Source organism: Colletotrichum orchidophilum (genome assembly GCF_001831195.1).
Source record: "Colletotrichum orchidophilum strain IMI 309357 chromosome Unknown Scaffold_16.1, whole genome shotgun sequence".
Lineage (NCBI taxonomy): Eukaryota > Fungi > Ascomycota > Sordariomycetes > Glomerellales > Glomerellaceae > Colletotrichum > Colletotrichum orchidophilum.
The window spans coordinates 451,036-464,030 of NW_019172972.1; the positions used below are offsets into that span (position 1 = coordinate 451,036).

General features: G+C 36.8%; 2 protein-coding genes across 2 annotated transcripts; both read right to left on the reverse strand.

Annotated features, from left to right (window-relative positions):
• Positions 1-629: 629 nt before the first annotated feature.
• CORC01_02862 (uncharacterized protein) lies at positions 630-1,913 on the reverse strand (the record flags this gene model as incomplete). The annotated part of the gene is made up of 3 exons (XM_022614512.1): positions 630-763; positions 1,064-1,156; positions 1,220-1,913. The coding sequence occupies 3 exons, from the start codon at positions 1,911-1,913 to the stop codon at positions 630-632; spliced, it is 921 nt and encodes a 306-aa protein (XP_022479126.1).
• Positions 1,914-3,547: 1,634 nt separating this feature from the next.
• CORC01_02863 (uncharacterized protein) lies at positions 3,548-4,135 on the reverse strand (the record flags this gene model as incomplete). Its single annotated transcript, XM_022614513.1, has 1 exon — positions 3,548-4,135. The coding sequence occupies one exon, from the start codon at positions 4,133-4,135 to the stop codon at positions 3,548-3,550; it is 588 nt and encodes a 195-aa protein (XP_022479127.1).
• Positions 4,136-12,995: the final 8,860 nt, after the last annotated feature.

Genomic DNA, 12,995 nt, shown 5'->3' on the forward strand with positions numbered 1-12,995 from the left:
AACAGTCTCTTAGCCCTGAGATTTCCAGCTGGGGTGGGGTCTAGCAAGTTGTGGGTGTAGGCGCCGGCACAAGCCCATACGGTAGGTGTGTCCGATCCGAGCACGGTGTTGGTGATGTTGATTGGTGGATAGTTGGTGTTAGCCTCGGCTTGTCCTTGACGGACCACCGGCCGCTGTCCTCGGCGTATAGAAGTTGACGAATGCTACTCGGCATATCGCTATGGCTCGCAAGCCTTCCGCTTGCCCAATATGCGCAACCAGACTTGTCACATAATAAGTCGCTAGCTCATTGTGCTTCTTATCGTTGTCATCAACCCAGCAGTGCAGTCCAAGATTACAGTGCGGGCTGTGACATTAAAGAGCTACTGCGAGTGGCAGTGCTCGCAGGTGTTGGGCGCCGCGTCCAAGACAGCGTATGAGAAGTCCTACCAGGTTATGGTCGAACACTACATTGACCACGAACAAGCGGAAGAATACCAAAATGCTTTTTTTCATGGCCAACGGCAGAAGGTCGCTGTAAAACGTTTCATCAGGAACATCTGCGACTGTGCCAGGAGTCGGGAACAGGAACCGCAATATACCAGAAGTGTGAAATCACCGTGATCTTCTAGTCGAGATGCCCTTCCTTCCTATCGAGGCTCCTGCTCCTCTATCTCCACATTCGCATGCCGAAAGTACCCCGCAGCCCTTGATTCCTCCTGCCAGTACTTCATACTTTTCAAAGGCTCCTGTCCAATCCATGTAGGGGGGTCCACCAGCGACGCTATTGCAGAGCATCCAGTAGTAGTTGAGGGTCTGGGGATCTGTCACCTCGCTAGCGTTCAGCCCATCCCGAAGCCCCCAGCTCGTCTTTGTATCATGTCTGTTGTTTTAAATGCGTTTATGTCCGTGAGTGCCGCTTAAGCTAGCCCTGAAAGTTATAGCCAATAGCGCTTTTGGTCACTCTGCGGTGACCATGCTGTATTGTACGTCCAACTGTCTCCTTCAATCCATATTCTAGCTTTGGCCTGGGAACGGAACAGCCTTCCTGGGTTAGACGGCTGGTATTGCACTAGCACCTTACCGTCGGATCTAGTGCAATCGAAGTCGATTCTAGTCTTAGCTCCACCAGTCCGCCGGGGCGTGTAACCAACCCATTTGGGCTCGACACCGATTACTGTAGCGAGCGTGTTTGTCAATACCAGCGGACGATGATCAAAGTGCCGGAGTAACCACTTACAGTCCTCAACCATTTGATCTATCTTTCGCATTAGAGGCTGATATCGGAAATGCCCACCCTCCTTTGGGGCAAACACGACGGCGACTGGGTCTTTATCCGACGCGAAGACGTTGCCGCTCAGATCGCTAAGCCCGTAGTACATATTCGAGCTTCCCTTCCCCTTTTTCAGGACCTTAATACCATTCTTGTCGAACGTGTCGGCGTTGAGGAGGACGGGGCTCTCGTATACATGCGCCATCCACACCGCCGATTGCGACATAACGATGAGGCCAATGCATCCGCAGAACCCGAGTATCGCGAGCGAGCGCGGTTCATTTTTGAAGCGGATATACGCGGAGGTGACCTGGCCGCCGTAGAGAGGAACGATATCTGTTTGGGTGTCTGCACGCTTGGCGATCTCGCCGCGGAAGAAGCCGTCGACGTTGTTGCCGTAGTGCTTTGGGTCGTACCAGTGCCCGCGGGATGGGTGCGAGGACGGGTCGGGGGCTTCGAGGACTCGGGGGACGAGGCTACGGTGACATACGCCGATCTTCTGTTCGGTATTACCACATGTTTCGAGGCTGCAATACTGGCTTTCGTCTGGTGATGCTCGGCGTAGGGAGACGTGGCCGGGTGCGAGATTCGAAGTCCGTTCGTGCGCGGCCGCGATCCGTAGTAGAGAAAGCAGAAGGATTAGTTTCGAAATCCGGAGCATTTTGGAATGTTAGTTGAAGAGGGCCGAGAGAAGCATTCGGGCAGGTACAAGAACTGGTGAATCATAGGTTCCTGGTTTTATAGAGATTCAAAACGTAGGCTGATGAACAGTGGCTAGCTTGTCCGCAGCTGAAAACACGACATCCCCGCTAAGCCTCCAGCTCACCAATCGCTCCTTCAATTTTATGGCAAATTTCCTTAGTAAATCTGTTTTCATAAGTCTTCAATAAGAAATGCATATGATAGGGCATGAATAGGAGGTAATAACTCATATAAAGAAATGGCGCTAGGCAATTCTATTTCTTAGGTCTGGTGCTCGCCGATCCCCACACACGGCCGCTCCGTGAGACACTCTATTTACGTTTATTAACGGAGATTAATGTACTATGAGGGGAATTTATACTCCGCAGGCCGAGCTTCTGAGAAAGGCATTCGACATAGCCCCCCAGCTGTTCACTATGTACAAACCTAGCAGCATTTAAAGAAAGAAAGAAAGAAAGCACCAAAATCAAGAGTTGCGCAGTTGTGCTCCGTAGGCAACTTCCAGTGCCGCCTAAAGCAGATCTGCTAAGTTCGGTGGGGTGCTCTCGGTGGCGTGTTGGCCATGGTTGCTCCTGAGGCCATGGGGTTGCCACGGTGCCTACGTCGCTAGGGGCCTCACGACGGGGGAGCCGCCGTTCTCGGGCCGGCAATTCTCCGTGTCTGATGGATTAAATGGAGAATTATGAGGGGCTCGGTTAGAGAGAGGTAGATTCGAACAAAAGCCACGACCAAACCCTAGGTGCAAGACTGACCTCTTCACTCGGTACGAAGCAGTCTGACAGATCGCTACTGAGGTATCCGCTACACCGTCATGCTGCTGCTAGACAGATTCACGCTCAACCGACCTGATTGTCAATGTACCCGCACCTGCCACCTCAATCATTCGACTCCCACCAGCAGATGTTATGCTGACGTTAGAGGATTACAATGTATTTCCCTTATACCATTACATGCGCCTTTCATCGCTGTCAGACGAAGAAAGGCGTTCTATATAGGTATGATGATAGCATCAGACCCAAGCCTGCCCCCTCCCCTGCAAGAGGCTTTCCAGGCCACGAGGATGAAGAGCATATACGCCTATCATCAACAAATCTGATACAAAACCGGCTGATGCTATACCTTCTGCTTCTGGAGCTTCTGTCCACTATCGTTATCGTGATCATCATCCTGCAGCTTCCTTTTTTTCCCTTCGTTCTTGGACATGGAATCTGCTCTATTAGTAGGGAATGTCTGGTTTAGAAGCGATTGCCGCTCGTCAATCATGCGGGCACTTGTAGATGCGGACAGTTTCTGGTCACAAGTGGATGACGGGTCGGGGCTTGATGTTTGTGGTGATTGTTGGGACAAGCCGCCAGACGTGTCTATCAACGACAGATATGGCGACGGGAGCGGCGAGATTTGGTCTGTTGGTGGTGCGACCTTGAGAATGCCGTCCAATTGCTCTGGTGGATGCTCACAAGATGCCTGATCGCTGTCACCTTTTTCGGCCACCACGACTTCATCTACACCTGACGGCGATAGATTCGTCTCCGACGTAGGACAGTCGGACACCTTCCAAGAGGGATCATTCCACAAGTTCTCTTCATCCTCATTTCAATCTTCCCATCCCTGAGGTGAGTAAAGGCCAGAAGCTATCGTATTGTCGTACTGAAATGGGTCATCCACAAGCTCTGACGAGATCTCTTGGGTGTTGTATTTGCTTCTGAGATCCTTTCCATCAATGCAGTCTTCAGTTTTATCTGCGTCGTCGATCCGTGGCACCCTGTTCTCTTTGTCGCCATCCTTCCAGCCGAACACCACACCACACAGGACTTGCAGAAGACTGTCAAGGCTACCCGTTTGGCTAGCTTTGAGGGCCGCATGGCGAGGAGTCTTTGAGAGTGATGGATTCTGGATGCACGCGACTGCAATATCGAGGATTAACGTATCGTACTCCCGCCGGCGTTCTTGACATTGAGCGTCCAGGAGTTCTTCGAGGTGCTCACGACTCTGGGCGAGCTTCGCGGCGGCACTGACGTCAGCAAAATAGGCATCTTCGTCTCGTAGCGGGATAGTGATGGTATTATATCGATGCCAGTATTTGTTCCAGAGCGGTGTCGGGTTGCGGAATGGGAGTTTAGCCCTTTTGACCCAAGCCTTGTCCTTCTCGCAAGTCACCTCCGGCGGCTGGATGGCGGGCATCGTGTGGTCGGTCAATCGATCGGTCAATCGCGGTCCCGTATCAGAGCTGCGCGCCGTCTTCGACGGGTCGGGAGATTTTGTGGTCGCAGCGTCGGGAATATCTGCGAAGTATGCAGCGCGTCGAGAGACTGGAAATCAGGGAAGCGTGGAAACAGCTTGAGGGGCACGTTGTGTTGATAACATGTGTCGCAACGGACCAAATGCTTCAATGAACGTAGAAAATGGTCAGAGGGAATCTACGTAGCCCCGGCCCCGTGACCTTATCGATTGGTCAGCGCCTCGGTCTGCCAACCAGGCCTTGGCGACCAATTTTAGCAGCATCGTACCTAAGCGCCGACCTGTGATGTCACCAAAGGCCTGCAGGTACCTAATCCAGGTCTCGTAGTGCTATAAGAACATGTGCCCTTCTTGACCGAACCGTGTTTCAATTATTGGTTTGTGCTCCTAGTTATCCATCTGCTGTATGTCGAAAATGTCGTCTGGTGGAGAATCAACTCAGCCTTTCAGCGACTCTTCGGAGATGCAACGCCGCCTAGACCGAATCGCAGCTGAACATCAGAAAACAGGAGAACGAAGCGGCGTGGTACAGGCAGTATTGTCGGCGCCTGACGAGGTGGAACGGACTTGCGGGCCAAAGGCCGAAAAAAGACCAACACAAGCGGCCGCCAGCGTGACGGTCGCTGAATTGACCGAAGCTCTTATTAGTGCTACACTCGCTTCGGCACCGGACGCCCGGCTTGTTCTCGCTTGCCCTAACCTAGCGAACACGACGAACTGTAGTAGAGTTGGTGGAAGATGCCTAACCTAGCGAACACGACGAACTATAGTAAAGTTAGTAGAAGATACCTAACTTAACCTAGCGAACACGACGAACTATAATAGAGTTAGTGGAAGATGCTTAACAAAATAAATATGGGGCGTAAAAATAAGGGGGTAGAGTTAATAAAAAATATATAAGGTAAAGTTAGTAAACGTTTCCCGGAGTAAATAGTACGAAACTAATATATATCGATTTATTTTAATTAATTTATAACGTTTATAACGTTATAAATATTTATTTTTTAAATTATTATTATAAAATAGTAATTAAGATTATCTTACGGATTAAATAGCGCTTATTATTATAATCAAAAAAGGTAATAGTTTTAACGTCTAGTATAACGCTATAATTAAAATAGTTACCCGCTTAATAGTATTTAATTTTAATTATCAATTAAGACCCGAAGGGTTAGGTTTTAAGAAAAAAAAAGAAAAATTAATTTATAAAAGTCAAAAAAAATTAAAAATTAAAAAATAATTTTTATATAATTTAAATTAATATTAAATAAAATATTTAATTATATATAAAAAGTTAGTATTAATTTAAAATTTTAAAATTATAATTATTTAGAATTAATAATAATAAAAAATAAACTATAGCTTATTTTAACGCCTTAAAGTTTTAATCGCTTCCGATCGATATTAACAATTAAAAAACTTATAACCTACCTTAATAATTTAAAATTTTAATCGCTTTTAATCGATATTAACAATTAAAAGACTTATAATTTACCTTAATAGTTTAAAATTTTAATCGCTTTTAATTAATATTAACGATTAAAAAACCTTAGCGTTTAAAAACTTTTATTTACTTAATTTTAATAATATCCCCTATTTTAATCCCCTTTATAAAAGCTAATAATAATAACTCTATCACCTCCTCTTTAATTTTTCTTTTATAAATCTATTTTAAAACCTTTATTACTTTAAAATTCTTTTTAACCAAAATCCTATCGATAATATTTACTTTTACTACCTTATATAAATTATATAAAAATAATACCTTTTTAATTAAAAAACTATATATTAATTATATTTTCCTTTTTTTTAAAAACTTAATAGCTTTACGTTTTTTCCCCTTTTTTAATTATTTATATTACGACTTAATATTTTTTAATAAAAATATTAATACCCTTAAATTAAATATATTAATAAATATCCTAAAAATAATAAACCGATAAATCGTATTAATAAACTTTTATTTATCTTTAAAACTTAACTTTTTTATAAAATAATTAGTTAAATAATTATTTACCCTTTTTCCTTAACCTATAATAAACCCTTATTTTTTTAAAAAACTTTATAATCGTAACGCCTTAAGCCCTCCTTTTTAATAAATATTTTTTAAATCTACTTACTTTTTTTAAAGCTTATATTACTATATATATATACGTATTTAAGTAAAAGCCGTCCTTATCCCGATTAACTTATTAATAATACTCCTTTATTATTTTATAAACGACGTTAATTAAGGGTATTACTATTTAATAAACTTATTTATTAATCCCTTAACTTTTTAAATCGTATTACTTATTAAAAAGGTAATAGTAATATTACACTTAATTAGTAAATAATATAATCGTTTTTTAGATATTATTTTAAATATCTAATAAAATACTAGCTCTTTAATATAATAATAATTATCTTTTTTTAACTTAATATTATCTTTACCTCTTAACTCTTTTATTATAATTTAAAATACCGCCTAAAATTATAATATTCTTTTTAATATATCCGTATTTTTTATTCGTTTTTTAAAGATTTTAAGTATTTTAAGTAGCCGGGGAGTAACCGTTTTTATTAATTTAAACGGTTTACTTTTAATAAATAATCGCTTATTAATACCTTATTCCTTATCTTTTTTAATTATAATAACTTTAAACGTCTCCTCGGTCTTTATATCGCTATTAATATTATTTATTTTAATAATTATATTATTTATAAATATATCTTCGGATCGCTATCGTTCGTAATTTATAAATAAAATCGCGATAAAAGTATTATTAATAGGCTAATAAGAGTTTTTATTTAATTAAAGCTTTAAATTCTTTTACCGATAACTTTTAATAATCTATTATATTTAACTTTTTATTTTTAATATATTAAAAGCCTATTTAAATAATAATTAATATATACTTACGAATAACGTCCTAACTATAACCTAAATTATTTAAAAACACCGCTAGCTTTATAATATAAACTACGTATTTATTAATTTTTTAAAAACGGTCTAGGTCCTATCAATTAAGACCCGAAGGGTTAGGTTTTAAGAAAAAAAAAGAAAAATTAATTTATAAAAGTCAAAAAAAATTAAAAATTAAAAAATAATTTTTATATAATTTAAATTAATATTAAATAAAATATTTAATTATATATAAAAAGTTAGTATTAATTTAAAATTTTAAAATTATAATTATTTAGAATTAATAATAATAAAAAATAAATTATAGCTTATTTTAACGCCCTAAGGTTTTAATCGCTTCCGATTAATATTAGCGATTAAAAGACCTATAGCCTACCTTAACGGCCTAAGGTTTTAATTGCTTCCGATCAATATTAGCGATTAAAAGACCTTAACGTTTAGAAACCTCTATTTACTTAACTTCAATAATATCCCCTATTTTAATCCCCTCTACAAAGGCTAATAATAATAACTCTATCACCTCCTCTTTAGTTTTTCCCTTATAAATCCATTTTAAAGCCTTTATTACCTTAGGATTTTCCCTAACTAAAATCCTATTGATAATATTTACCTTTACTGCCTTATATAAGTCATATAAAAACGGTACTTTCTTAATTAAAGAACTATATACTAATTGTATTTTCCTCCTTTTTAAAGACCTAATAGCTCCACGTTTTTTCCCCCCCTTTAACTACTTATATTACGACTTAATATTCTTTAGTAAGAATATTAATACCCTTAAACTAAGCATATTAACAAGTATCCTAAAAGTAGTAAACCGATAAATTATATTAATAAACTTTTATCCGTCCTTAAAGCTTAGCTTTTTTATAAAATAGCTAATTAAATAGCTATCTACCCCTTTCCTTTAGCCTATAATAAACCTTTACTTTTTTAAAAAACCTTATAATTATAACGCCTTAGGCCCTCCTTTTTAATAGGTATTTTTTAAATCCACCCACCTCTTCTAAAACTTATATTACTATATATACGTACGCATCTAAATAGAAGCCGTCCTTATCCCGACTGATTTATTAATAATACTCCCCTACTACTTTATAAACGACGCTAATTAAAGGTATTACTATTTAATAAGCTTATTTATTAATCCCTTAACTTTTTAAATCGTATTACCTATTAAAAAAGTAATAGTAATATTACACTTAGTTAATAAGTAATATAATCGTTTTTTAGACGTTACCTTAAACATCCGATAGAATACTAGCTCCTTAATATAATAATAATCATCCTTTTTTAATTTAATATTATCCTTACTTTTTAGCTCTTTTATTATAATTTAGAATACCGCTTAAGATTATAATATTCTCCTCGATATATCCGTATTTTTTATTCGTTTTTTAAAGGTTTTAAGTATCCTAGGTGTCTAGGGAGCAGCCGTTTTTATTAGCTTAGACGGTTTACTCTTAGTAAATAATCGCTTATTAACACCTTATTCCTTATCTCTCCTAATTATAATAATTTTAAACGTCTCCTCGGTCCTTATATCGCTATTAATATTATCTATTTTAGCGGTTATATTATTTATAAATATATTTTTAAATCGCTATCGTTCGTAACTTATAAATAGGATCGCGGTAGAGGTATTATTAATAGGCCGGTAGGAGTTTCCGTCCGACTAAGGCTTTAGGTTCCTTTGCCGATGACTTTTAATAATCTATCGTATTTAGCCTTTTGCTTTTAATATATTAGAAGCCTATTTAAATAATAACTAATATATATTTATAAATAACGTCCTAGTTATAACTTAAATTATCTAAAAACACCGCTAGCTTCGTAATATAAACTACGTACTTATTAGTTTTCTAAAAGCGGTCCGGGTCCTATTTAAATCTTAAAATTAATTAGTAAAGACGATCGCTATTTTACAATAGCCTTAATATTATGGCCTTTATTAACAAAGAAGCTTATTAATTTAATAATATAGCGGTCGTTAACTAGGCTAAATTTAGCGATATAACTCGTGATTTTTTTATTATAAAACCTCTCTAAAGGGCCGGCTCCCTTTTAAATATTATATTATTAAAATATATAGTCTTCTGTTTTAAAGCTATATTTAAAAGATTATAGGATAATAGAGGAAAATAAAGAGAGAGGAGACGAGAATATAGAGCTTAATATAGGCCTAGACCTATTGTTATAGCTTATATGTCTCAAGGCGTCTACGCTACTTAGATGCGTTATTATCTTAAGAGATTATTTATAATAATTACGCTCTTTTATCTAAAATAAAGGTAGCTATAGAAACCCTATTTGAGTTTTATAAAATTATATATCCGTAATAAGTCTTCTTTTATAAAACTCAAATAGGCTATTTTTATCCCTAGCTATTTAAATATACTTTTTATATTAACTATACTTAACTATTACTTTATCCAGTATTTAGTATCTATAAGCTAAAAAACAAAACGCTTATTTTTAAAAACTCTTTTAATTAAGTAAAATAAGGGGGTCGGTAAGAATGTGTTTAGTTTTAAATATTAGACTTATAGTTTAAAAAGGCATCGATTCCCCCTTTGTTAAGGTGTTTATTAGGGCTAGTACGCGTAGCTAAGGCCCCCCTGCATTCTAATTAATAGCAGCTTAGTATATTATAGTAACGTAAACGTTATGGATTATATATATATAAAAGGGCGACTAGGATTAGAGATATAGAAGAACTCCTTTTAATATTTTAATAAGAAATATAAGCAAAAATAGTAAAATAGCTAGGTTATTTTTTATGCCCTTTTTTATAGTTTAGGGTTATACTTAGGGTATAAAATAAAATAAGTAAAGGAGAGGGATAAGACGTTATAATCTTAATAGCTTAACCCTTTAGCCCGACCTTGTGATCGTGGTATCGGGGTATAGAATAAAAGGTATAAAAAAATAAAAATTAAAAAGGTTATAAAATTAAAAAAGCTTTTAGATATAAAGACTAAGGATATATAGTGTACGGCTTCTAAAGATATTTCTATTTAGATCTCCATTATTTTAAAAAGAATTTTATACTAGCCCTTTTACTAAACCCGTCCTTATTAAAATTAGATTAGTATCCTTAGCCACCTAAGCGCAGAACCCATTATCACCTATGGCTAGTCTAATAAACAATGCCGCATACGGCCCAACCCGAACCGGGGAGCCGGGCCCTTTGTTAAACCGGGAGACTAGCGCCGATATAGGGGCTAGTTAAGGCGCCTTTATAAACCTCTTTAACCTCCTTAACGTTAACTCCGCGGCCGATTAAAGTTCCGACCTCTCCCTTTTTAATAACGACGTCGATAAGGGGCCTTCTTAAAACGACTTTAATTTAGAATATTAAAACCTAAATGATGTAGTATCCGTAATAGGCTATGAAATTAATAATAACGATATAGATAATAATAGCGGACTTTTTATTATCGTATTTTTAATTATTGTTACGGATAATTTAAAAAATTAGTTATTATATATCGACCGGGAGTTTATTGCTACGTAGGTAAAGAATAAGACGATTAATTTATAGTCCCGCTTTATATAAAAGATTATAACTATTACCCGCCTTAGCCTTATTTCTTATAATAGCTACTCTATACTATAAGCTAGGTCTTAGTCGATAGGGGCGAGACTTTACTTTATTTTACCAAATATAAAACCCTACGGGCTAGACGGTGTTAGTAATTAAATAGAAAAGAATACTTAGTAGAAAAAAAGCGTAAAAAATATCGGTTTAGAGCGTATAAACTAGTTATCCGATTTATAAAAGCGATACCCTTACCGAAATATATTACTAAAAAAAACGTTTTTAAAAAGCATCGCTTATAAGAAAACCCCGAACTTATTAAATCTAGACGTATTTTTAAAAGTCGATTACAAACCGGATACCTAAATCTACTATATAAAGTTCGATATCGACAGCTTTTTAAACGTTATCCTAGACATTATAGCTTTTTATAACTTTATCAACTATATACTAATCCGCTAGTTTACAAAAAAACTCCATAGGAATATCTATATTACTTACTTAATTAAGAGCCCGGCTATTAGTAGATCCGAAAATATGCCCCTTTACTAGATCTTATATATATATTTCGGATCTATTTAGGGTTAAACGATATATATTTTCTTCCTTAGTATTTATATTTATATAAGGTCGCGCCTTAGTAGTTATAATAGTGTTACTTAGCTTATAGATAAGGAGTATTATATATTTTATAATAAGATTATAATATTTAATATCGAGGAGGCCTTTCCTAAATTAATAATGGGCTATATTATGCTCTCTTATTAAGACATTCGCAATAAGGCCACCTTCTCCCGGAACCGGTCCGTACGTAAAGGCCTCCCCGTTTATAAGTTTATTTTACTTTATACGTACCTTCGTAAACTAAACAATAGCCTTAAATCTAAATCGGCCGAATTACTATTTACTATAAATAATATAAAAGGCTAAGACCTTAATAACAACGTTATAACGGCCTCTTTATTTAAAAACTTCTTCTTCCTCCTCGACATTAAAAACACTAAAGTCCGACATAAAAGTATAGGCGATACGGAAACCTACTTCACAAACTTTTAAAATAAATAACGCGAAGTCGTTATATTATTAAATACTAACAATATAATTAATCCGTAGCTCCTTAATATTACCGTTAAATAGTTACTAAATAAGTATAAAAAAGCTACGATCCTCCTCGCACGGAGGTACTATTAAGTTAATACCCTTAGGTTTTTATATAATGAAGTTGACGATACCTTACTCGCTACCCTCCGACCCAAATAGTTAACGCCATAGGGGAGTAAAATCTTAAGAAGCTAGTACTATTACTATAATATTAATCTCCTATAAGACTTTATAAGCGTCACCACCGAGCCTACTAAGGAATTTTAAAAGCTCGGCCTCTACTATTTCTAAAGCTATATTATAAATAAAGAGGTCCTAAATACCGTTAGGAAAAAGCCTTACGTTAGCGACGTACTCTTTTATAATAAGTACTTAAATAGCGTTATAATAAGGATATTTTTAAAATCCTTTAAAGTAGTTACGTTATAAAAGTAGTTTAATAAACTATTATTTAAATTATATTATTTCTTTTAAATATTAATGAAAAGTAATATAAAACGCTACTTCGTATAGCGAATAGAGTAGCGGTATAAGAATTCCTTAATAAAACGGGTAGCTAATAAGGACGTAAACTAACTTCGCCGTACCGACTTCACGATAGTCTTAGACGGACCTTCTAACCCGCACTCCCCGGATATCCTCGTCCTTAAGAAGCCGAGACCGGCTAATAACGCCGCCTTCTTCTATATATACTCCACTACGTATTAGCGCTTCGTCCTCTATACCGTCGGCTTTTATATATACGTAATAGACTTCGTTTTTATCCACTACCGAAGCGAAACCGTTACCTTAACCGCCTTTCTCCTCTATACTATAATAATAACTCTCGCACGGTCCTTTATTAACCTAATTAACCTACGCTTCCGTTATATCCTAATAAATCCCCACCAAATCCCCCCGGACTCGGGGCTACTACTACCCATCCCCGGTCTTAAGAAAAAAAAAGGCCTTAGCTTTTTAACTAATATCGAAAAGTAAAGGTTCGGTTTTATCCCAACGAAGCTCGTCGATTAGCACTCCTTTAGCCTATATTACGTAATAAAATCTAACTTTAATATCCTAAGGCTAATAATAGCCCTTAGTAAGTCCAAGTTCCTCGCTATTAAGGACTCCTCGGAGAGCCTATTTTCTTAGGGTTAGGGTTAGGGTTAGGGTTAGGGTTAGGGTTAGGGTTAGGGTTAGGGTTAGGGTTAGGGTTAGGGTTAGGGTTAGGGTTAGGGTTAGGGTTAGGGTTAGGGTTAGGGTTAGGGTTAGGG